General features: G+C 46.3%; 1 protein-coding gene across 8 annotated transcripts in view; it reads left to right on the top strand.

Annotated features, from left to right (window-relative positions):
• Positions 1–27,074, top strand: part of anapc1 (anaphase promoting complex subunit 1) — a 318,440-nt gene that overhangs the window by 164,335 nt on the left and 127,031 nt on the right. For all 8 annotated transcript variants that reach the window (XM_072500093.1, XM_072500089.1, XM_072500086.1 and 5 more), the window contains 2 exons: positions 10,869–10,947; positions 21,266–21,340. In XM_072500093.1, the coding sequence (XP_072356194.1) occupies positions 10,869–10,947; positions 21,266–21,340 (154 nt within the window). The remainder of the gene's footprint in view (positions 1–10,868; positions 10,948–21,265; positions 21,341–27,074) is intronic.

Below are 27,074 nucleotides of genomic sequence, written 5' to 3'. Positions count from 1 at the left end.
AATTCCAACTCGTGTGGTCACAATATTTATATGGCTGGTCCAGCATAAACACCCTCCGGCTGTTGATAGAAACATAGGAACAGGAGTAGGCCAGTTAGCCTGTTGAGCCTTCTGTTAGATCATGGGTGATCATTTACCTGAATGCCACTTTCCTACACTATTTCCAGATCTCTTGGTGTTATTAATCTCCAGAAAGCTATCAGTCCCTGTCTTGAGCTTGCTCCATGATTGAGCTTCCACAGGCCTCTGGGTAGAGAATTCCAAAGATTCACCAACCGCTGAGTGAAGTAATTGCTTCTCGTCTCAATCTTAAATGGGCTTAACCCACATGCTGAGATTATGTCCCCAGGTTTCAGACGCACCAGCCAATGTAAACATCTTATCTGCATCCTCCCTGTCATGCCTTGTAAAATCTTTGTTGGTTTCAATGAGGTCACCCCCTCATTCTTCAAAACTCTAGGGAATACAGACCCAGTTTCTTAAATATCTCTTGCTAAGCCAATCCCGCTATCCCAGGGATTAATCTGGTGAATCTCTGTTGCACTCCCTCTATTGCAAGTATATCCCTCCTTCGATCCGGAGATCAAAACTGTACATGATACTCCAGGTGAGATCTCACCAAGGTTCTACACACCTGTAACAATACATCTTTACTCTTGTACTCAAACCCCTTTGCGATGAAGGCCAACATACCATTTGCCTTCCTAATTGCTTGCTGCACCTGCATGCTAGCTTTGTGACTCATGAACAATGATACCCAAGTCCCTTTGGGCACCCGCAGTTCCCAACCCCCCTCCATTTAAGAAATATTCTGCCTTTCTGTTTTTCCTACCAAATTGAATAACTTCACCCTTATTTAGATTATATCTCATCTGCCACCTTGTAGTCCGTTCATTTAGCCTGCCTAAGCCCTCTTGAATTCTCCTTGCATCCTTCTCGCAACTTACGTTCCCACCTAGTTGGGTGTCATCAGCAAATTTGGAAATATTACACTTAGTTCCCACGTCCAAAATGTTTGTATAGTGTTATGGGCGAGGCATTTTCAGAACCCCAAAATGTATCATGGAGTTCAACCAAACTCTCCCTTTAATGGATTTGTTGCTTTTCCTCGCACACGGCTTGTTCCCTAGGTGTGAGATTACAATTATGGACACGTGGGTTTTTAAACACAAAACAATGTTTATTCCATGAACTCAACTTAACATCTTAAATAAATATTGGATCTCTTAACACCTCTTACTTCAGAGATAACTCCGAAAATATTGCAACAGTAAATAATTCCTCAAAATGTTCCTTCAAACCTCCAAGAGACTTAACACCTTTAACCAGAATCACATCAGGTTAAAGGCTTTACTATTATGAGTTTAAATCACCCAAATGATCCAGAGATAGTCTTTCATGGCAGAGATCCAGCTCACTGCAAATACAGACACTACCAAGCTCTTTTCAAACTGCAGCTCTCTGGAAACACACAGACACACACAAGCTCTTTTTCAAACTGAAACTAAAAACTGCCAAAATGGCTGATCCAAAGCTCAGCTCCACCCACACTCTGACATGACTGCATTTTCTTGAAGGTACATTGCGTAAACATCCATTTCTTAAAGGTACTCTCACATGACACCTCCCCCCAAGAAAAACAAACCATCAACTTTCACGATGGTTTCATTTTTCACTTTTGCACCATCCACTAAGAAATGCACACAGTAAATATACATTTACATTTAAAGAAAACAACACACGCAAACAGGTATAATAATATAGTCCATTTTTCTTTGTTCTTCTTCCTCCAACTGAAATCCTTCTCGATTGACAATCTCTTTGAACAAAGTCTCTGCACGATCCATCCATTCCTCTACTCCTCGGCATTTCTCTTCAGAATCAGATCATTTAGTTCAATCTGACCACAGAGTCAAATGCCTGTTGAAAGTCCGCTGTCCATTGACATTTTTTACATTTCTTCAACAATTCCATCAGTGGAGTAATCACGCCACAAAACCTTTGCACAGCTGTTCGATAAAATCCACTCATGCTAAGAAATCGCATTATTTCCCTTCGTCTTGAGGGTATCGGAAACTCCGCAAGGAAAGTGATTCTCCAAATTCACTTTCGGCTAGGTTCATCACCAAACCAGCCTCCTGAAGTCGATCGAAGAACTCCATACGATGTTTTAAATGTTCTTTCCATGTCTGGCTGAAAACTACTAAATCATCGATGTATACTGCACAATTGGGTAATCCTGAAACGACTGTTAACCGTTGAAATATTGCTGGGGCGTTTTTCATGCCAAATGGCATAACTTTGAACTGGTATATACCATCTGGAGTCACAAAATCTGAAATCTCCTTCGCCCTTTCAGATGAAGGTACTTGCCAGTAACCTTTCAGTAAATCCAATTTGGAAATAAAAGCGGGTTGTCCCACTTTCTCAATGAAATCCTCCAAACGTGGGATAGGATAAGAGTCCGTTCTTGTAACTGCATTCACCTTTCGATAGTCCACACACAACCGTTGGGTTCCATCTGGTTTAGGTACCATCACTATAGGTGAGCTCCATTGGCTGCAACCCACTTCAATTATGCCATTTGTAAGCATACTCTCAATCTCTTTGTTAACCTGTGCCAATTTTAAAGGATTAAGTCAATATGGATGTTGTTTGATAGGAACAGCATTTCCCACATCTACATCATGTATAGCCATTTTAGTACTTCCCAATTTGTCTCTACAAACTTGCCCATGTGATAGCAATAACTCTTTCAGGTCAGTTTGTTTTTCCTCTGGAAGGTAACTTAACAATTCATCCCAATTTTTAAGAACATCCTCATTTTCTAATTTAATTTGAGGTATATCAAATTCACAGTCATCTGGATTTGGTTCGTCACTTTGAGTTATAATCATTAAAACCTTTTTCTCTCCTTCCCTTTCAAAGTATCTTTTAAGCATATTTACATGACACACTCGGTGAGCCTTCCTTCTATCTGGTGTTTTTACCACATAATTCACCTCACTTAAATTCCTTTCAATCTGATACAATCCACAAAACCTAGCTTTTAAAGGCTCACCTACCACTGGTAACAACACTAAAACTTTATCCCCACTGGCAAAACGACGCACCTTGGATTTCTTGTCCGCTACCCGTTTCATCACATTTTGTGCAACTTTTAAATGCTGTCTCGCCAATTCACCTGCTCTATTTAATCGTTCCCTAAAATTTGACACGTAATCCAATAGTGTAATTTCCGATTTCTCACCCACCAATTTTTCCTTGATCAATTTAAGTGGTCCTCTTACCTCATGACCAAAAATTAGTTCAAAAGGACTAAATTTGGTAGACTCATTAGGTGCATCCCTAATTGAAAACAATACAAATGGAATTCCTTTATCCCAATCCTCTGGATAATCTAGTTGGCTCACCAATGTCCTGCTCTGGAAAACTATTTCATACATAGGGCAAGCGGTAGCATTGTGTATAACACAATGAGTGTCGCACATTTGCTTCACAGCTCCAGGATCCCAGGTTCGATTCCGGCTTGGGTCACTGTCTGTGCGGAGTCTGCACATTCTCCCCGTGTATGCGTGGGTTTCCTCCAGGTGCTCCGGTTTCTTCCCACAGTGCATGTTAGGTGGGTTGGCCATGATAAATTGCCCTTAGTGTCCAAAATTGCCCTTCGTGTTGGGTGGGGTTACTGGGTTATGGGGATCGGGTGGAGGTGTTGACCTTGGGTAAGGTGCTCTTTCCAAGAGCCGGTGCAGACTCGATGGGCCGAATGGCTTCCTTTTGCACTGTAAATTCTATGAAATATGAAATACTCCAGTTACCCCTCCTCCATAGTATTAATGCTGATTTGATTAACCCAGTCTATGTGCAAATTGAAGTCGCCCATTATTACTATATTCCCCATGTTACATACATCTCTAATTTCCTGATTTGTACCATGCCCCACATGGCCACTACAGTTTGGTGGCCTGTAAACAACTCCCACCAATGTATGCTGCCCATGATGTTTCTGCTGTTACATATGGCGGTGGTAAATTCAACAGTGGTGTTGTTGAATGTCATGGGGAGATGGTTAGATTCTCTCTTGCTGGAAATGGCCACTTGTGTGACATGCATATTACTTGCCACTTATCACCCCAAGCCTGCATGATGTTGAGGTTTTGCTGCGTACGCCACAGACTGCCCCGTGTTTGAGGAGTTTCAAATGATGCTGCACATTGTGCAATGATCAGCAAACATCCCCACTTTTCACCTTATGGTGGCAGGAAGGGCATTGAGGAAGCAGCCGAAGATGATTGGGCCTAGCTCACTACCCTGAGGAACTCCTGTACTTGAGGATTTTCTCCCTGGTTCTCATGGGCTTCAGACTCCTTGATACCACATCCAGTCAAAGGGGGCCTTGATGTCAAGGACAATCATTCTCACCTCACCACATCATTGGAATTCAGCTCTTTCGTTCATGTTTGGACCAAGGCTGTAATGAGACCTGGAGCCATGTGGCCCTGACAGAACTTAAACTGAGCAGTGGTGACCTGGTTATTGCTGAATAAATGCCGATCGATATCACCATGTAAGAGGGAGATATATAGTATAGCATTAAATTTTTGTATGATTTAAGAATTGAATATTAGTAAAATAACGGAAAAGGGGTTACAGATTGTTACGAACCGATTCTTGTAAACCTTAAAGCACAAGTCATCAGAATTTTCAGCTGAGCTATTGCAAGGACAGCTAGCCTGAATAACAAAGAACAGAAGGCAACAGCTGTATCAGTAGCAGACAGGGACAATAGACAATGCCAAGGATAAGAGGTGCCTACAAGGGTAGGGGGGAGTGCGTGTTTACATGCAATGCCAGATCGAAACTTTAAACAATGATTGTGCACGATGTTTTTAAAGAAGGTATAAATATGTACCACTTTGTCTAAACAGCAGAGTTGGTTCGGCAATCTTGCTCATCTCTCCCTGCATGTGCCTGAATAAACGATCATAAACGTCTCTGAGATTCCTGTGAATCGTTCGTTTGTAGAAGTTAGTGATAACAGATTGATCAGCGATACCTCTTTCAGGCACTGAGATTCTGCCCCTCACCATCCTTGGATGGAAACATTTCTCTCTGATTCTTGAAGCCAATTTCGTTAAATCGATGTCCCCTGGTGATTAACCTCCTTGCTGAGAGAAGTAGGCCCTTTAAACCATTCTATCTTGGCCCACCATTATTTAATAAATCTCCCAGTCTCCCCTGTACCAAAGGCAGCAGACCCAGTCTGGTCAATCATTCCTCGCAACAGGGCGGCACGGTGGCGCAGTGGGTTAGCCCTGCAGCCTCACGGAGCCGAGGTCCCAGGTTCGATCCCGGCTCTGGGTGACTGCCTGTGTGGAGTTTGCACATTCACCCTGTGTTTGCGTGGGTATCGCCCCCCACAACCCAAAGATATGCAGGCCACGTTAAATTACCCCTGAATGTGAAAAATGAATTGGGTGCTCTAAAAAGTTTTCTTTTTTTAAATAATCTTTCCTAAAATTCTCCATCCTGCCAATACCCTTACAAGTCTCCTCTGTGCTCTCTCTAGTGCAGCCATGTTCTTCCTACTTTCACCTGACTGGGCTGAAGCTGATAGCACCTTCTGTCATCACCATCCTCCAAGCCAACCTCCACTGCCCCAAAAGTAGCAACGGTCCCTGTTATCCTGGGTCAAGCATTTTATCACTGCCTCCATCGTCCCTGCCATTCCTTTTCTAAATATGCTGATCTAACAGCAGGAACCCTGCACCTCATTTTCCGTGGTTGAGCATGTTGATTTTATGTTTAGGTATCCAGCCCTTTCCCATGGTACAAGATGGCTTTTCTGCAATTAAACTCCCTTTCTTGTAGCTTGCTCCCAAGCAGCTGATGATTTTACCATCTTTTTAAGTAAGATTTAGGAATCGAATGTTTTCTATAACTATGAACGTGGGCAGCATGGTAGCACAGTGGTTGGCACCGTTGCATCACAGCTCCAGGGTCCCAGGTTCGATTCCCGGCTTGGGTCACTGTCTGTGCGGAGTCTGCACATCCTCCCCGTGTCTGCGTGGGTTTCCTCCGGGTGCTCCGGTTTCCTACCACAGTTCGAAGATGTGCAGGTTAGGTGGATTGGCCATCCTAAATTGCCCTTAGTATACAAAAGGTTAGGTGGGGTTACGGGGATAGGGTAGAGGTGTGGGCTTAAATAGGGTGCTCTTTCCAAGGGCCGGTGCAGACTCGATGGGCCGAATGGCCTCCTGCACTGTAAATTCTATGATTCTATGACGCACAATTCCGTAATGGTTTCAGTTTTGATTGTCAAACCATTGCCCACGCCCTTGGGCTGCTGAGAGCAGGAACAGTCTGTAAAACAGACAGATCAGTAACGAGTTTATTCTTCCAAAACAAGATAAATATGTGGATGTTCTTATAAGCTGTTCCACAAGATAATATGGCTTAAAGATCTTTATTCGCTTTTGGAGGAAATAAGCATAAAATGGTAACTGTTATAACCAACAGTGGCCCATGTACAATGATAATAATTGCATACTAACAGCAAAATGCTTTACCAGCGAGTTCACTGGGTTTGGAGTTCAAGGGGAATGGTTGACCCACTTTCTTATATCCATTCTAACACCTTTACTTCATTCTGGCGGCATGAGAATTTACATGTTTTGCATTTAGCACAGAACTGGCTGTTAAAGCAGACCAAGGCAGGCCAGCAGCACGGTTCAATTCCCGTACCAGCCTCCCCGAACAGGCGCCGGGATATGGCGACTAGGGGCTTTTCACAGTAACTTCATTGAAGCCTACTTGTGACAATAAGTGATTTTCATTTCATTTCATTATTGCTTCATCCAATTAGCTGGACCTCCGCTTTAACAAGAACAACTTACCAGAATTTGACGACATTCTCTAATTTTCAAGATCCGTGGCAGGTGTTTTTTTAAAGCTGGAGCTCGCAAGCTCTGTTATCTGGCTGAACCTCTTGTCAGCAAAGGTTATTTCTGCTTTTTCAGTGTCTGTGTGCTGACTAGCCGTGAAGAAATGCTCTCTGTTTGCTATTTTGTTTAACACAAACTGCCCATCTAACAGAAACTTATTGAATAGGCAAAAGGCATGGGGCGGGATTCTCCAATAATTTCTCCAGCGAGAAAAGGAGCGCGAACCGCTCCAGCGTCAACAGTCCCCGATATTGAGGAATTCTCGCCTTCCTAGGGGCCGAGGTCGGCGCCGGAGTGGTCCCTGCAGCTCCAGCCGGTGCGGAATGGCTGGCGCGATTCCGCGCATGCGCAGGGGGTTCCCTTCTCCACGCCGGTCCCCGGGCAATATGGCGAATCCCCACAGGGGCCAGGTGCGGAATGACATATGCCCCCACAGAACCAGCCCGCCTGCCAATTGGTGGGCCCCGATCGTGGGCCAGACCGCCGTGGGGGAGCCCCCGACCTCCCACCGGGGTCAGATCCCCCCCCCCGCCACCCCCTCCAGGACGGCCGCCACAGATGGGCCTTCCAGGTCCCGCCGTGTGGGACATAAGTAACCCATGCCGACGGGACTCAGCCGAACCCGGCGGCCCGGCGGGCCCCGGAAAATCGCCCCGGGGGGGGGCACTTTCAACAGCTCCCGACCGGCGCGAATCCCGCGTGCGCCCGAAAATCGGCGGGGGAGAATAGGTAAGCTGGCACGATTCTCACGTCCTTCCGGAGATTCTACAACCCGCCGCGGGGTCAGAGAATCCCGGCCATGAGCTAAAAATGAAGTGTTTCCTCATGAAAGAAGCTTGAAATGTCCAAATTTTTCAAATGAAAAGTTGATTGCTGTTGTCGCTTTCCAAGTCAAAGCAAAACCTGTAGATAGCAAAGTTTAAGTAGAGGGGGAGGGATTGTTGACTTGCTGCAGGGGATTCTGCAGTTTCCAGCTTTTCTTAATAGTCTGCAACTCAGTTCAACACTCTTGGGAGGTACTGGTATTGTCACTGGACTAGTATCCAAGAGCCAGGGTAATGTTCTGTGGACCTGGGTTCGAATTCCACCATGGCAAGTAGTGGGACAGCAATGGGTTGACTCTTTAGTGTCCTTTGAAATGGCCTAGAAATGGACTCTAGTCCATCCACCGATACCCCATTAACGAATAAAAGAAAAATTAGCACAATTTGGTTGCCTCCAAGCTCAAATGCTGCAAGCTATGCTATCCAAGAATGTTTCTAATTGATCCGAAGCCATGGGCGCTGGAACTGACTGTGGGTTCACTGCGGTCTACATTCCACCCCAGGCAGAAGTGAAGGCGGCACTGGACGAACTGTACACAGTTATAAACAACTACAAAACAGAACACCCGGAGGCCTTGTTCATCGTGGCCGGAGACTTCAACAAGGCTAACTTCAAGAGTGTACTGCCAAAATTCCACCAGCACATCTCCTGTCCCACCAGGGGCGACAACACTCTTGACCACTGCTACTCAAAAATCAAGGGTGCCTCCCGTTCCAGCCCCCGACCGCACTTTGGGAAATCAGACCGTAAGACGGTGCTCCTTCTCCCGGCATACAAGCAGAAACTCAAGCGGGAGAATCCAGCTAAGAAGGTTATGCAGTGCTGGTCCGAGGGAACAGAAAAGCTCTTACGTGACTCCTTAGAGACAGTGGACTGGTCCATATTTAAGAACCCAGCGACCAACTTAAATGAGTATGCCACCACCGTCACAGACTTGATCAGCAAATGTGTGGACGACTGCGTTCCAAAGAAAGCAGTACGTGCGTTCCCCAACCGGAAAACATGGCTCAATCGCGAGATTGACTCCCTACTGAACGACAGATCTGAGGTGTTCAAGTCAGACGACCCTGACATATACAAGAAATCCAGGTACGACCTCCGCAAAGCCATCCGAGATGTCAAGAGAGAATATCAAACCAAGCTTGAGTCACAGACAGACCCTCGGCGATTGTGGCAAGGACTAAACAACATAACGGGCTACAAAGCGAAGCCAAGCAGTATCTCCGGCAGCAGCGCACCCCTCCCCGATGAACTCAATGCATTCTATGCTCGGTTCGAGCAGATAACCAATACTCCGCTGTTGAGTGCACAAGCAGTCCATAACTCATCCATACCCACCGTCCCAGCTTCCGAAGTCAGATCGGCCTTCCTGAAAGTGAACCCTCGGAAGGCAACGGGCCCGGACAGGGTCCCTGGTCGTGCCCTCAGAGCCTGCGCGGACCAGCTGGCAGAGATGTTCGCGGACATCTTTAACCTGTCCCTGCTCCACTCCGAGGTCCCCACCTGCTTCAAGAAGACCACCATCATACCGGTGCCATAAAAGAACCAGGCAACGTGCCTCAATGACTACCGTCCAGGTGGCCCTGACTTCAGTCGTAATGAAGTGTTTCGAGAGGTTGATCATGAAGCGCATCACCTCCAAGCTCCCAGAACGCCTTGATCCACTGCAATTCGCACACCGTCGCAACCGGTCCACAGCAGATGCCATTCCCCTGGCCCTACACTCATCCCTAGAGCATCTCGACAACAAGGACTCCTACATCAGACTCCTATTTATTGACTAAAGCTCTGCCTTCAACACCATAATCCCAGCCAAGCTCATATCAAAGCTCCAAAACCTAGGACTTGGCTCCCCACTCTTCAACTAGATCCTCGACTTTCTGGCCAACAGACCACAATCAGTAAGAATGAACAACAACACCTCCTCCACAATAGTCCTCAATATCAGGGCCCCGCAAGGCTGTGTACTTAGCCCCCTACTCTACTCCCTGTACACACATGACTGCGTGGCAAAATTTGGTTCCAACTCCATCTATAAGTTTGCTGACGGTACGACCAGAGTGGGCCGGATCTCAAATAACGATGAGTCCGAATACAGGAGGGAGATCGAGAATCTAGTGGAGTGGTGTAGCGACAACAATCTCTCCCTTAATGCCAGCAAAACTAAAGAGCTGGTCATTGCCTTCAGGAAGCAAAGTACTGTACACAACCGTGTCAGCATCAACGGGGCCGAGGTGGAAATGGTTAGCAATTTCAAATTCCTAGGGGTGCACATCTCCAAAACTCGGTCCTGGTCCACCCACGTCAACGGTACCACAAGAAAGCACAGCAGAGCTTATACGTCCTCAGGAAACTAAGGAAATTCGGCACATCCACATTGACTCTTACCAACTTTTACAGATGCACCATAGAAAGCATCCTATCTGGCTGCATCACAGCCTGGTATGGCAACTGCTCGGCCCTGGACCGCAAGAAACTTTAGAGAGTTGTGAACACAGCCCAGTCCATCACACAAACCAGCCTCCCATCCATTGACTCCATCTACATCTCCCGCTGCCTGGGGAAAGTGGGCAGCATAATCAAAGATTCCTCCCACCCAGCTTACTCACTCTTCCAACTTCTTCCATCGGGCAGGAGATACAGAAGTCTGAGAACACGCACAAACAGACTCAAAAACAGCTTCTTCCCCAGTCACCAGACTCCTAAATGACCCTCTTATGGACTGACCTCATTAGCACTACACCCTGTATGCTTCATCCGATGTCAGTGCTTATGTAGTTACATTGTATATGTTGTGATGCCCTATTATGTATTTTCTTTTATTCCCTTTTCTTCTCATGTACTTAATGATCTGTTGAGTTCCTCGCCGAAAAATACTTTTCACTGTACCTCGGTACGTGTGACAATAAACAAATCCAATCCAATCCAATCCAATCCAAGGTTGCATCTTCTCCAACTCCAAATGGAGTTATTTTTCCCCACTCCTTCTCAAAGTTTCATCTGATGCCCTGGGGAGCTTCTGTCTGCATTAGTGTTTACTATTCTGTGGAGGAGGGGATGCTGATGTAATACAACTAACCCTTCTCCTATATTACTTAGATCTATCGCAGACTGGCTACGAGCCCCGGACACCCAGTACCTGTTGGACTTTGTGAAGCCAGAATTTCTTTTAATGCGGGTAGGTAATAAGATAGAATAAACCAGCATGAAGCAGATTCTGTGATAACTGTCTTTGAACAGAAATAGAACAGCGTTCTCATTTGTTGGAGTGGAATCAAAGTACGCAAGCCATGCATTTATTATAGGAATGTGAAACAGGGTAGAACACAGTGTACAGATAAAGGTCGGTGAGACCGATTTATTTATTTTTTAAAAATATTTTTATTAAGGTATTTGAAAATTTTACAATAATAACATGAACAATGACATCAACATGGTATAATAAATATTTCCACCCCATCCCAATCTTCACACACCCCAACCATAAAACACCAACCCGGCCCTCCCCCCTTGGAATACTGCACATGCTGACATTTTAATTTCCCCCGAGAAAGCCGACAAACGGCTGCCACCTCCGGGCGAACCCTAACATTGACTCTCTTAAGGCGAACTTTATTTTCTCGAGACTGAGAAACCCAGCCATGTCACTAACCCAGGTCTCTGCACTCCGAGGCTTCGAGTCCTTCCACATTAACAAGATCCGTCTCCGAGCTACCAGGGAGGTAAAGGCCAAGACATCAGCCTCTTTTGCCCCCTGGACACCCGGCTCTTCCGACACTCCAAAGATCGCTATCTCCGGACCCGGCACCACTCGTGTTTTTAGCCTCGTGCCTTAGCAAATCCCTGCCAAAACCCTCTAAGCTTCGGGCATGCCCAAAACATGTGGACATGATTTGCTGGACTTCCCGTGCACCTCGCACACCTATCCTCTACCCTGAAAAACGTACTAATTTGGACACGATTTTTATAAAAAGTGTTTGATAAAGTGCTACAACAGAAAATTGTGCGCAGAGTATGCACTTGGTGTTAGAGAGACTCTACCTAGATAAAGGGGTGGCTAGGGGACAGAGGTACTTTTGGGCGGGTGGGAGTGGGGGGGTGATATGCATAGAGATGGATGAGCATGAATGTGTTTTCATTTGGCAGGAATTATTTGTGTGCCTCATTGGCCTGTGTGAACACATCCTGTGCATTTTCTAATTAAATAAGGGATTCAGACATTGGCATAGGGGGCACATCACTGAAGTTTGTTGATATCACTAAATCATCAGGAGCATTGCAAAATGTGGGGAAGAATACAGAAGCTGGGGAAACTATTAGTCGTAAAGGTTAACAAGTGTCCAGGACCTGAATGTCTGCATCCGAGGGTCTTAAAGATTTGGTTGCATAAGGAACATTGTTTATAATCTTCAAAGATCCTGACTTGGATCACTGTATGTGCGGAGTGTGTGCGTGGGTTTCCTCCGGGTGCTCCGGTTTCCTCCCACAGTCCAAAGATGTGCAGGTTAGGTGGATTGGCCATGCTAAATTGCCCATAGTGTCCAAAATTGCCCTCAGTGTTGGGTGGGGTTACTGGGTTAAGAGGATAGGGTGGAGGTATGGGCTTGGGTAGGGTGCTCTTTCCAAGAGCCGGTGCAGACTCGATGGGCCGAATGGCCTCCTTCTGCACTGTAAATTCTATGATCTATGGAAGAGTCCCAATGGATTGGAAAATAACAGGCTGCATTATCCGCCCCGCAGCGCCACATTTCTGTTTCACCCCGTCGGCGGGATGCTCCGTTACGCCGGCCGGTCAATGGGGTTTCCCATTGTGGGGCAGCCCCGCGCTGTCGGGAAACCCCCTGGCTGCTGGCAAAACGGAGCATCCCGCTGGCAGAGAATCCAGCTCAACACTTCTATTCAAGGTAGGAGGGAGATAGAAAGCAGGTACCCACAGGTCAGTTAGCCTAACATCTGCCATCAGGAAATTGCTAGAACCCATTATTAAGGTGATAGTGGGATATTTAGAAAATCATAATCTGATCATTGAATGTCACGGGATGATGATTAGATCCTCTCTTGTTGGAGATGGTCATTGCCTGGCATTTGTGTGGCGCAAATGTTACTTGCCACTTGCCAGATAGGAAAGCTAATAGGATGTTATAAATTGTTGTGAGGAAAAATTAAATGCAGAAGTGGGGAAGCTATGCTTCGGTAATACAGAGCGCTCGTGAGGCCACAGTTATGACATAGCAGATGGTAAATGCCAGGCTTCCCAAATTCCAACGGGAAACTTGTCTCAGCTGCCACAACAATTTTGCAATTTGTGTATTATGATGAGTTATCTGAAGTCAGGAAAAGTAACTCTCAGACAAATTGTAATGCTTTTACATGTTAAAAGTTAAACATTTATTAGAATATAGAAAAAAATGACAAAAACACTAAGCACAAGAACTCCTTTACAAAGCTTTTTTTTTTTTTTGTTATAAATTTAGAGTACCCTATTCATTTTTTCCAATTGAGGTGCAATTTAACGTGGCCAATCCACCTCGCCTGCACATCTTTGGGTTGTGGGGGCGAAACCCACGCAAACATGGGGAGAATGTGCAAACTCCACACGGACAGTGACCCAGAGAGCCGGGATCGAACCTGTGACTTCGGCGTCATGAGGCAGCAGGACTAACCCACTATGCCACCGTGCTGCCGGTCCTTTACAAAGCTAACCGTACTTTTGAAACATTTCCTGAAGTATTTTTGCTTAAATAAACTTAGAGCTAAACCTCCTTTTGATGACAACAGTCCTAATAGATTTTTATTTGGTGACAAATTCCAGAAACATTACCACACAATGTCCTGCTGGTCTGAGGGGGCTCACTGAGGGTAGCAGCCTACATGTTTGGCTTCAACACACACACTGTCTTGTTCGAGATTTCACAGCTACCACTCCAACACAGCCTTCAATGTTTCCTTACATGTTTTCTCCTTGGTTCTTGATCAATGACCACTAAAGCGAGGTTGTAGTCCAACTGAAGACTTTAATAAGCTAGACGTTTCCCCCAGCAGCTCAGGTACAGAAAGAAGGCTGCTGGGTGCGGCATGGGTTCTTATACCCCGCCTTGCAGGACGGAGCTACCATACAGCTTGACCAATCGGAAACATACAATATTTACCAATGGTGTTCCAGCATTACCAGGTACCGTAATACCTCTACACAGACTACCACAGTTCTTACAATCTTTTGCTTTCTATAATCCATTAGAAGTTCCTTTTCTCAGAATTTATAAAAAGTTTTATTTATTGTGTGGCTGCTATGTTTTAGAAGCAAACTTACACTATTTTGTCTCATCTATTTTTAACCATATTGTATAAGTTCCTTTTTAAATACAACAGTCAATTTTAAACTACTTCTTTTATTTTTCTTGTGTAAATTCCTATTCGAGATCTCCTGGCTCTCTGTTCATTGCCATTTCAAATCACTTGCCTTCACACCCACTTTATTGATGTTTTGACCTTTTCAGTCTCCTGACTGTCTCCAATTCAATCAAACCAGTCACACCGTTCAAGCTTGTTTCCTCGTATATAACAATGATATTGCAAAAATGAAATATTAACACTCAATTTTTCTCACACAACATCTGGATTACTGTGTACAGTATATTTAAGGGAGGATGTAAATTAGTTGGGAGCAGTTGAGAGAAGGTTTACCAGATTATCGGGTGGAATGGGCGGGTTATCTTATGAGGAAAGGTTGGACAGGCTGGACTTGTATCCGTTGGAGTTGGGCGACTTGATTGAAACATATAAGATCCTGAGGGTTCTTGACAGGGTAGATGTGGGGAGAATGTTTCCTATGCTGCAACTGTACAGGACCCTGGTGAGACCACATTTGGAGTATTGTGTGCAGTTCTGGTCACCTTATTATAGGAGGGATGTGGAAGCATTGGAAAGGGTGCAAAGGAGATTTACCAGGATGCTGCCTGGATTGGAGGGTAGGTCTTATGAGGAAAGGTTGAGGGAGCTAGGGCTTTTCTCTTTGGAGCGGAGGAGGATGTGAGGTGACTTAATAGAGGTTTATAAGATGGTGAGGGGGATAGATAGAGTGACGTTCAGCGACTATTTCCTCGGGTGGATGTAGCTGTTACAAGGGGGCATAACTATAAGGTTCAGGGTGGGAGATATAGGAGGGATGTCCGAGGTAGGTTCTTTACTCAGAGAGTGGTTAGGGTGTGGAATGGACTGCCTGCTGTGATAGTGGAGTCGGACACTTTAGGAACTTTCAAGCGGTTATTGGATAGGCACATGGAGCACACCAGAATGACAGGCAGTGGGATAGCTTGATCTTGGTTTAGGACAAAGCTCGACACAACATCGAGTGCCGAAGGGCCTGTTCTGTGCTGTACTGTTCTATGTTCTATGTTCTTCTGGGATAATCTATAACTAGGGGTCACTGTTTAAAAATAAGGAGGCTAAATCTTTTATCTCGGAAGATTGAGTTTCATAGAATTTACAGTGCAGAAGGAGGCCATTCGGCCCATCGAGTCTGCACCGGCTCTTGAAAAGAGCACCCTACCCAAGGTCCACACCTCCACCCTATCCCCATAACCCAGTAACCCCACCCAACACTATGGGCAATTTTGGACACTCAGGGCAATTTACCTAACCTGCACATCTTTGGACTGTGGGAGGAAACCGGAGCACCCGGAGGAAACCCACGCACACACGGGGAGGATGTGCAGACTCCGCACAGACAGTGACCCAAGCCGGAATTGAACCTGGGACCCTGGAGCTGTGAAGCAATTGTGCTATCCACAATGCTACCGTGCTGCCCTTTGTAACGGACTTCCTGAAAAGGCAGTGGAAGAGGAGTCTTTGAATATTTTTGAGTCGGGGTGGATAAATTCTTGGTAAGCAAGGTGGCGATAGGTTATCGGGGTAGGTGGAATGCAGGTTACTATCAGGTCAGCCATGATCTTATTAAATGGAGGTGCAGACCCAGGGGGCCAAATGGCCTACTCCTGCTCATTGGCTGTATGTACAGTGGACAAAAGGGAGCCTCTAGTTGCAGTGTCCTTGGATTTCCAAAAGACATTTGATAAGGTACCACAACAAAGGTTACTATTCAAACAAAACATGGCATAGGGAATAACATATTACCATGGATAAAGGACTGATTAGTTAGTAGGAAGTAGAGAGTAGGGATAAATGGGTCTTCCTCGGGTTGGCGAGCTGAAACAAATAGAGATCCACAGGAGACCGCGTTTGGGCCTTAATTATTTATAAAATACATCAATGACTTGGATGAAGGGACTGAAGGTGTGGTAGCTAAATTTGCCGATGTCACCAAGATCGATAGTTAAGCACCTTGTCAAGAGAAGACAAGAGTATGCCAAGGGATATAAGACAGGTCAAGCAAAAAGTTTTCAGCTGGAGTATCATGTAGGAATGTGTGACCTTATCCAATCGCAAGTTGGGAAGTTTTACTGAATATGTACAGGGCCTTGATGAGACTGCATCTGGGTGGCACAGTGATTAGCAGATTAGCACTGCTGCCTCACAGCGCCAGGGACTCTGGTTCGAATCCAACCTCGAGTTACTGTCTGTGTGGAATTTGCACTTTCTCGCCGTGACTGCGTGGGTTTCCTCCGGGTGCTCCGGCTTCCTCCCACAGTCCAAAGACGTGCAGGTTAGGTAGATTGGCCATCCTAAATTGCCCCAAAGTGTCCAAAGGTTGAGTGGGGTTACAGGAATATGGTGGGGGATTGGGCCTAGTTAGGGAAATCTTTCGAAGGGTTGATGCAGACTCGATGGGCTGAATGGCCTCCTCCTGCCCTGTAGCGATTCTATGATTCTATTAATACCACATACAGGTTTGGTCGCCTTATTTGAAAAAATATATATTTACATTAGAAGCAGTTTTGAGAAGGTTCATCTGACTCATTCCTGTGATGTCGGGCTTATCTTACAAGGAAAGATTGAACAATTTGGGCCTATACACATTGGTGTTTAGAAGAGTGAGAGGTGATCTTTTGCTGAAACATGTAATTCCTGAGGGGACTTGACAGGGTGGATGTTTCCTCTTGGGGAAAGACTAGAACTGGGAGATATTGTGTTCGGTCAGAGAATGAGGAGAAATATCTTCTTTCGAAGGACAGTGAGTATGTGGAATTCTCTTCCCCAGAATACGCATCGAATTTGTTTCATTTATTGAGTTAGATAGATTTTTGATAGACAATTCTTGATAATGGGTGGCAGACAGGAAAGTGGAGTCGAGGTCACAGCCAGGGCAGCCAAGATCTTACCTGTGAGTAGCGGAGCCGGATCAAAAAGGTCTTGAGTTCAATGTTTCAGTGAGATTGCGAGAGAATGTTAACGGGTTCACAGAATAAGTAACTTCATTTCACTGCAGAGAAATGTGAAGTGGTACATTTTGTGGCAAGGAGCAGCAAGGGGAAAGTGCTCTAAATGGTAATTTAGCTGAGGCGCAGGCCTCATGGAGGTGGATTATCTGGTCACTGACTGAACAGGCCGACGTTCCAACTTGTGGATCTTTCAGGGTGGGAGTGAGGATTCAAAGGGGTGAAATAAAACATGTTGGGTGTCCAAAAAAATGAGGAAATAATTTCATCCTGACCAGACCTGGTCACAGGAGGAGAATTGCATACAACTCTGAAACATCCCTTTATCAGAAAGATGTGAACCACCCTGTTGCCATGCACTTCACCTACATAGCCATCCTAGTCTTAAATGTTAACATATTGTTTTGTCTCAGACACTAATCCTGAATTGAGTGTTGTGGCCTCAGTGCTTTCTGTGTAAGGAAGGTTTTGCTGCTCTTAATCTCTGAATCTTGTACTTATGGCTATTCGTTCTAGACTCCACAACTCTGTAAATACAAATACAGCAACTTGACACCATTCAATGCATTTAATCATGATGCCCTTTTTGTAAAACTAACCACGATATGGAGATGCCGCCGCTGGACTGGTGTGCCTCTATCTATTTTGTCCCACCTTTTATATTTTTACGCACTTTCATTATCACTGATATGTGCTAGCATACGAGGTCCTGATTTTTCAAATCTATTTTCTTATTTGTATCTCCTTATACTAAGCAGCATCTGCATTGTGCCTTCTCCGCTGTCTCAATACCTTCCCTATAGCACAGACCACAAAACTGCACACAGTTCTCTAATCGAGATTTTATTGGCCCATATTTTCCTGTCAAGCTAACGGTGAGTCTCCTGGTATTCACTGTTGCTTCTGCCCCAATGATGCAGTAACTTCAGGCCAGGGGCAAATGCATGGTTAAACTTCAGCATTAAAGGTTGCTGTCTGAGATGTGTTGCTCTGCTGCGATTGTGAACCTGCCTCCGCTTCACCTGATGAAGGAGCAGTGCTCCTTAAGCTTGTGATTTCAAATAGACCTGTTGGACTTTAACCTGGTGTTGGGAGACTGCCAACTGTGCCCACCGTAGTCCAGCGCCGGCATCTCCATATCGTGGTTAGTTTTACGAAAAGGGCATCATCGTTAAAATGCATTGAATGGTGTCAGGTTGCTGTATTTGTGCGGTCGATACAAACTGAACTCACCACAAAAGCTAGGCCTCGTGTATTCCCCAATCTAAATGCACTTTTAATTATATTTATTAATTACTGCCAAAGAGCAACTCTGGCACTGAAAATTAACTATTTCATATGTCAGGTCTCACTCCTTCAGGTTTTAATTGTAGTTGGAGATTTTTAAAATGTTTAAAAAAATGTAAAATGGCCCTTTCGTTTCTGTCTCGCTTTTTCTCTCACCATACTTTTTCTTTATTTCCCTTTCAGAACCTGATTTTCTTTAAAATCATCTGCTCTGAATTTACACTTCTTCGTCCTTGTGCTGTTAACGTCACGATCTTTCAATCTGACTATAAAGGTGCACAGTTGCTTCCCTCACTGCACTGTTAACGGCTCATTTTTTTTCAACAACGTGACGAGCACCAACTGTGAAACCTAAGCAAGTGCAAGATTGACTAATGGCAGTCACATAACATGCCTTGTTACTGCAAAGTCAGGGTCTTTAGATTTTAAATGGACTCCTACTCACCTCATGCCTTTAATATTTCCTACTTGTTGAGGGAAAAACCTAAGAACTCTATGGTTTATTTTTGATATGGAGATACCGGCATTGGACTGGGGTGAGCACAGTAAGAAGTCTTACAACACCAGGTTAAAGTCCAACAGCTTTGTTTCAAACACTAGCTTTCGGAGCACTGCTCCTTCCTCAGGTGAATGAAGAGGTATGTTCCAGAAACCTATATATAGACAAATTCAAAGATGCAAGACAATGCTTTGAATGCGAGCATTAGCAGGCGATTAAATCTTTACAGATCCAGAGAGAGGGGTAACCCCAGGTTAAAGAGGTGTGAATTGTCTCAAGCCAGGACAGTTGGTAGGATTTTGCAAGCCCAGGCCAGATGGTGGGGTTTATTTTTAGACAGACTCATCGACCTGAGATGCTGCCTATAATGTGCCCCAAATCCCACTGCTCTCCATTGGCTCTGAATGTACCTTCATTCAGCGCATAATATTAGTATTTTTAATGCAAAGTGCTTCATCACACAGATGCTCATATAGAATTCCATCTGCCACATGTAAGCTGATTTTCCTCATTTCATTATCTCTTTGCAGTTTCAACCAGGAGCTGGTTTAGCACACTGGGCTAAATAGCTGGCTTGTAATGCAAACGGTTTCAATTCCCGTACCAGCCTCCCCGAACAGGCGGCGGAATGTGGCGACTAGGGGCTTTTCACAGTAATTTAATTGAAGCCTACTTGTGACAATAAGCGATTATTATTATTATTATTGGGGTTCGAAAGAACACTCCTCCTATTTTGATATATTATTATTATATCTGCAAATCTTCACACCGCTTCCTTCAGGTCTACATCCAAATAACTGGTATGCAAAGTGGACAGAGGTGGCCCATAACAGAACCCCACGGAAAACTACTACCCAGTTTCAACCACTCCGGGGGGAAAAACTTGGACCCTTAATTTCTACTCTGTTTTCGATGGCTAAGTCGTCTGTCCTCCCCCTAATTCCGTTCTCCTTAATCTTCTATGGCCATGTCTTTGATACACTGTCATGTGGGAGATTACTAAAGAACAAAGAAAAGTACAGCACAGGAACAAGTCCTTTGATCTCCAAGCCTGCGCTGACCGTCTAACTTTACCCTTTCTACACTTCCAGTGCCCATACCCTTCTATTCCCATCCTATTCATGTATTCGTCAAGGCGCCGCTTAAAAGTCACTATCGTACCTGCTTCCACCACCTCCTCCAGCAGCAAGTTCCAGGAACCCACTACCCTCCGTGTAAAATAAACTCCCTCGCACATCTCCTCCAAACTTTCCCCCTTGCACCTTAAACCTATGTCCCTTATTATTTGACTTTTCCACCCTGGGAAAGAGCTTCTGACTATCCACTTTGTCCAGGCCCCTCATAAATTTGTAACTTATCAGATCACCCCTCAACCTCCGTCATCCCAGTGAGAACAAACCGAGTTTATCCAACCTCTCCTTATAGCCAATGCCCTCCATACCAGGCAACACCCTGGTAAACCTCTCCAGTACTCTCTCCAAAACCTCCACATCCTTCTGGTAGTGTGGCGACCAGAATTGAACACTATATTCCAAGTGAGGCCTAACTAAGGTTCTATACAGCTGCAGCATGACTTGCCAATTTTTATACTCAATGCCCCGGCCGATGAAGACAAGCATGTTGTATGCTTTCTTTTTTTTCCTTTTTTAAATATAAATTTAGAGTACCCAATTCATTTTTTCCAATTAGGGAGCAATTTAGCGTGGCCAATCCACCTAGCCTGCACATCTTTGGGTTGTGGGGGCGAGACCCACGCAAACACGGGGAGAATGTGCAAACTCCACACAGACAGTGACCCAGAGCCAGGATCGAACCTGGGACCTTGGCGCCGTGAGGCAGCAGGGCTGATCCACTGTGCCACCGTGCTGCCCGAATGCCTTCTTAACTACCTTATCCACCTGCATTGCCATTTTCAGTGATCTGTGGACCTGTACGCCCAGATTTCTCTGCATGTCAATACTCTTAATGGTTCCGCCATTTGCTGTAAAGTCTGGGTGCACATGACATCCGCTATCTTTCCAGTATCTCCTGACCATTACCGTCTCAACTAATTCTGATATATTTGCCGGACACACCCTCCCATTTGAAATATTTCCTGACTATTTCTAACTATTGTCTCTTTATCTATATGCGTCTGCCACAATTGACACAAGTCACACCAGACAAAATCAGACACCTGAGGCCACGTACAAACCTCTTAAGACAGGTGTCCGAAACTTGGTTAAGGAAGTGGATTTTAAGGCCTTCAGGAGACGGAAGGAAGGTGGAACAAAGCCAGTCGACAAATTATTAATGGGAGTGTATTGGGTATCAATAATTATGCAGAAATGTTCTTTTGTTTGCTATGCATATTATATTTCTGATTCTTTCCTCAGACTCTGGCAAGGGGATTGATTATGTGGGATGAAATAAAGCCCAACCCAACGTGGGTTAATAGCAACATACCACCTGTGAGTACATTTCTCATTCAGCTCTCTTGCATGTCTCTTTTTCTGTACCTGTTTAGGAGTGTTAGTATCTTGTTACATTGCATAGCTCAGTAAAAGGTCACTTGAAAAAAATTCTAACAAGCAAAATTGAAGTCAGTGGGAATTGGCGGGGAAGATGTGGCAGGGATGCAAGTGGAGCTCTCCATTAGTTGGAGTCATAACACAAAGGAAAATGGTTGTGGTTGTTGGAGGTCAATCATCTTAAACTCAGGACGTTGCTGCAGGAGTTCCTCGGGGTAATGTCCAAGGCCCAAACATCTTCAGCTACTTCATCTTTTTTTTGAAAGATACTTTATTCCAAGCGTATTCAACATGACATGGAGAGGATGTTTCCACTTGTAGGAAAAACTAGAACCAGAGGACACCATCTCAGACTAAAGGGACTCACCTTTAAAACAGAGATGAGGAGGAATTTCTTCAGCCAGAGGGTGGTGAATCTGTGGAACCCTTTGCCGCAGAAGGCTGTGGAGGCCAAATCAGTGAGTGTCTTTAAGACAGAAATAGATAGGTTCTTGATTAATAAGGGGATTAGGGGGAGAAGGCAGGAGAATAGGGAGGAGAAAATATCAGCCATGATTGAATGGTGGAGCAGACTAGATGGGCCGAGTGGCCTAATTCTGCTCCTATGTCTTATGGTCTTATATAATAATGAAATGAAATAATAATAACACAGCCAACATCCAGTAGAGTATACAGTTTGTACATTTTTTTTAACTCATTTACTCCCCACTCCCCCATAAGACCATAAAATATAGAAGCAGAATTAAGCCACTCAGCCCATCGAGTCTGCTCCGCCATTCAATCATTGCTGATATTTTTCTCAGCCCCATTCTCCTGTCTTCTCCCCATAACCCCGATCACCTTATTAATCAAGACAAACTCCTCAGATATGGCAATGAACGGCCTCCTACGACCCCCTGAGGTCAAATTGGATTTTCTCCAACCTGAGAAATTCACACAAAGTCTCCCAACCATGTTGCAACCCCCAGTGGCGTGGCCAACCTCCAATTCAAAAGTATCCATCGGCGGGCAATCAGAGAGGCGAAGACCGCGACTTAGGCCCCCATCCCCTCCGGCACCTCCGACATCCCAAAGATCACGACCATAGCTTCCAGCTTCATCTCAACCCCTACAATCCTCAATAGGTTCCCAAACACTGCCTCCCCAAAAGTTCTCCAACTCCTCACACCCCCAGAACATATGGACAAGGTTGGCTGTCCCCCTCCCACACTTCTCACACCCGCCTGCTACCTCTGGAAAAAAAACACTCACCCGTGCTCGGGTCATGTGGACATTCTGCGCCACCTTAAATTGTATAAGACTCGGGGCAGCATGGTGGCGCTGCCCCACGGCGCCGAGGTCCCAGGTTCGATCCCGGCTCTGGGTCACTGTCTGTGTGGTGTTTGCACATTCTCCCCGTGTTTGCGTGGGTTTTGCCCCCACAACCCAAAGATGTGCAGGCTAGGAGGATTGGCCACACTAAATTGCCCCTCAGTTTAAAGTGCCTCCTCAGCTGATTCCAGATTTTTATAGGCTGCTCCACCACCGGACTGCTTTTATACTTGGGGCAAATGGCAGCTGGTCCATCACCAGAGCCCTCGGGCTCATACCCTTGTGAGACTCCTCCACTAACTTGACCCAATCAGCCCCCCTCTCCCTCCACCATTGTCTCACCCTCTCCACATTCGCTGCCCAATAGTAATGCAACAAATCCCACTTATTATTATACATTATTATTATTAAATTGGGAGGGACTGAAAAACAAACAGTAGCCACTACCACCTGGAAGATCAAGGGCAGCAGATGCATGAGAACACTGACACCTGCAAATTCCTCTTCAAGCCACACACCCTCCTGACTTGGAAATATATCGGCGTTCCTTCATTATCGCCGGGTCAAAATCCTGGAACTCCCACTCTAGCAGCACTGTGGGTGTACCTACATTTCGGGACTACAGTATTTCATAATGGCAGCTCAGCGGTGCCTTCTCGAGGAGCAACCAATGCTGGCCTATGTGCCACTCATTCACTATCTGGGGAGCAGTGATTGGTTCCAAACATTGTGCAATCCTCCGCGAACACCCCCAATTCCTGTGAAAGAATTTTTATTTTAAAAAAAACTAAACCAGCAGGTGATGTGAAGCTCAATCTGAAAATATTGCTACGAGGTGTAAAGCCAAGCGCACCGAAGGGGAATCAAAAGTCTTTTCGGGATGTCCCGAGTAGGGCATCTTAATTCCCAGCATTCCATCCTTGGTGCCAATCCGGCTGCGTGTCTCCCCACTCATTTCAAATAGCCTGTGCGGGATGCCAGCCCAAGAGTGGAGCGCTGATTCGGGGGGGCGGGTGGAGCGCTGATTAGGAGGGGCGGGTGGAGCGCTGATTCGGGGGGGCGGGTGGAGCGCTGATTCGGGGGGGCGGGTGGAGCGCTGATTAGGAGGGGCGGGTGGAGCGCTGATTCGGGGGGGCGGGTGGAGCGCTGATTCGGGGGGGCGGGTGGAGCGCTGATTCGGGGGGGCAGGTGGAGCGCTGATTCGGAGGGACGGGTGGAGCGCTGATTCGGAGGGACGGGTGGAGCGCTGATTCGGGGGGGCAGGTGGAGCGCTGATTCGGGGGGGCAGGTGGAGCGCTGATTCGGTGGGGCGGGTGGAGCGCTGATTCGGGGGGGGCAGGTGGAGCGCTGATTCGGAGGGACGGGTGGAGCGCTGATTCGGAGGGGCGGGTGGAGTGCTGATTCTGAGGGGCGGGTGGAGTGCTGATTCTGAGGGGCGGGTGGAGTGCTGATTCTGAGGGGCGGGTGGAGTGCTGATTCTGAGGGGCGGGTGGAGCGCTGATTCGGGGGGGCGGGTGGAGCGCTGATTTGGAGGGGCGGGTGGAGCGCTGATTTGGAGGGGCGGGTGGAGCGCTGATTCGGTGGGGCGGGTGGAGCGCTGATTCGGAGGGGCGGGTGGAGCGCTGATTCGGAGGGGCGGGTGGAGCGCTGATTCGGAGGGGCGGGTGGAGCGCTGATTCGGAGGGGCGGGTGGAGCGCTGATTTGGAGGGGCGGGTGGAGCGCTGATTCGGAGGGGTGGGTGGAGCGCTGATTCGGAGGGGCGGGTGGAGCGCTGATTCGGAGGGGCGGGTGGAGCGCTGATTCGGAGGGGCGGGTGGAGCGCTGATTCGGAGGGACGGGTGGAGCGCTGATTCGGAGGGGCGGGTGGAGCGCTGATTCGGAGGGACGGGTGGAGTGCTGATTCGGAGGGGCGGGTGGGGACCGGTGGAGCACTTTGTTTCCCTGTTGATCAGCTTCAGAACTGAGGACCGAGTCACCTTGTTTTTTTTTCTCTACTGTCGGTTTTATCAGCGCTAATAGCAAAGGTGGGAGGTGAAGCTTGAGTTTGAAATTCCTGCTATGATTACTTTTTGACCTTTGATGCAAGGTGCCAGTGGTGCTGCTGATGCAACACCTTGTGGTGAGCTCCAGGTCGTTTCTTAACATGAGAGAGAATTTCTCTTTAAAGGCTGATACTACATGGTTTTAACGTTTACGCACATTGATACCGAAATGGCACCCACTGCTTTTCCATCTGAACTTGCTGGTGTGTCAGTTGATCCACGGGCATTATAAGCCAAAGAAATGCAGGAAGGCGTAACCTAATTCTGAGTTTTGTAGCAACTTGAGAGTTGAGCTGTTCGGTATTGCACTGTGGCAACTGTCAACGGGTGATGTTGCAAAATACATACTTCCAATGATATGTTATTCTCCCACTGCCACACAGCTTTCCGTGGTGTTTTCTTCTGTTGAGAAATGACTGACTGACCTTGGGTAGCCTAGTAGTTGCACATGGTAATTAGTTTGCCCAGGGAAACCACTGCACGTTAAGTTCCTGACTGTGGTCCTGCCGCACTCTGCCATAACGGCTGTGTTGTTGCTGGTGGGAGTGAGTAACCATTTAGAAAAGTCAGTGAAAATCTGAAATCAGGATGTCTTGAGTGGTGCCTTCACTGGGGAACAGGAAGTTACATGTGGCAGGGTAAGGTGTTCGGGGAGGGTGGGGGCAGAGACTACAAAACCAAATGGATTTGGCAATAATGACATCAATCATCAAGAGACAGATCCAGTGAATGAACGGAAAGTCCTTGCATGAAAGATGTCACAGGCCCTTTCAAGTGGGTTTTCAGTGAGGAAACAGAAGTCAGAAAGAAAATCGTACATAACCAGGGAAGCTGACAATGGTGAGCATGAGTGTTTTGGAGAAGCATTGGCCCAGATTTTGCAAGTCACAACCATTCATAACACTTAATCGTTCCCACAGACTTTCGATGGGCCTTTGCACTGGAGCTTGCTGTGATTAGAAATCCGTTTTGGTGCAGTACCCTGTGCAGAGGTTGTGCGCAGGCCACGCAACTCAAAACTCCTTAATCAACCTGATTAGAGAATTATTGATGAATAATACAGCCCGAAGTAGGAAATGTAAGCTTGAAAATGTAACTCCAAATCAAATCGTGTACAGAAAGGGAAATGGAGGAGGACAGAAAAATGGTATTCGGAAAGAGGCGGATAGAAAAAGCTAAAGCAAATTATTGATTTTTAAAAAAAATTAATTCCTTAATTCGAATCTGAAGGAAGGAAGCTTCTCAATTGTAAATTTTCAGTCCCATCGAGGTTCAGGAACGGGTGGGGGGGGGACACAAGTGTTCCATTCGGGGCTCAATACAAAGACGAGGGGAGCAGCGGTGCTTATTAATAAGAGGGTGGCTTTTTCGGTGGGTAACATAGTGGGGGATCGGGGGGGATTAGTGATAGTGAGTGGGAAAGTTAGAGGGAGCTCCTGTGGTTTTAGTGTATGTGTACAATCCTAACCGGGCTGATACCGAGTTCACTAAGAAGGTGTTGGTGGCGATCCTGGATTTAATTATATGGGGGGATTTTAACTGTGTGCTCGACCCCAGGCTGGATAGGTTGTGCCCCAAATCCCTGAAGATATTGGGGGTAGCGAAGCAGTTACTGGGATTCATGGAACAGATGGGAAGGTGGATCCCTGGAGGTTTAGGCATCCGAGAGAGAAGGACATCTCCTTTTTCTCGCCTATGCACCGAGTTTACTCCCACATTGACTTTTTTATTGAGGGCAAGACACTGCTCCTAGGAGTATTGCAAATTGTCATATCGGACCATGCGCCACCCTATGTGGATCTGTGCGTGGAGAAGGGGTGCACGCAGGTGTGCACATCGCAAGCAATCTGTCCTGGTCCACCCACACCGACGCTACGACCAAGGAAGCACAACAGCGCCTATACTTCCTCAGGAAACTAAGGACATTCGGCATGTCCACACTGACTCTTACAGCTGCACCATAGAAAGCATCCTATCGGGCTGCATCACAGCCTGGAATGGCAACTGCTCGGCCCAAAACTGTGAGAAACTTCAGAGAGTTGCAAACACAGCCCAGTCTATCACACAAAACAGCCTCTCATCCATTGACTGTGCCTACACCTCCTGCTGTCTTGGGAAAGCGGGCAGCATAATCAAAGACACTTCCAACCCGGGTTATTCTTTCTTCCAACCTCTTCCATCGGGCAGGAGATACAAAAGTCTGAGAACACGCACTAACAGGTTCAAAAACAGCTTCTTCCCCACTGTTACCAGACTCCTGAATGACCCTCTTAAGGACTGAACTGATCTCGTCACACATCTTCTCTACTTAGTAGTATCA

The sequence above is a fragment of the Scyliorhinus torazame genome, chromosome 4 (assembly GCF_047496885.1).
Source record: "Scyliorhinus torazame isolate Kashiwa2021f chromosome 4, sScyTor2.1, whole genome shotgun sequence".
NCBI lineage: Eukaryota > Metazoa > Chordata > Chondrichthyes > Carcharhiniformes > Scyliorhinidae > Scyliorhinus > Scyliorhinus torazame.
The sequence above is the reverse complement of the archived record's forward strand: the minus strand, read 5'-3'. Positions and strand labels throughout refer to the sequence as shown.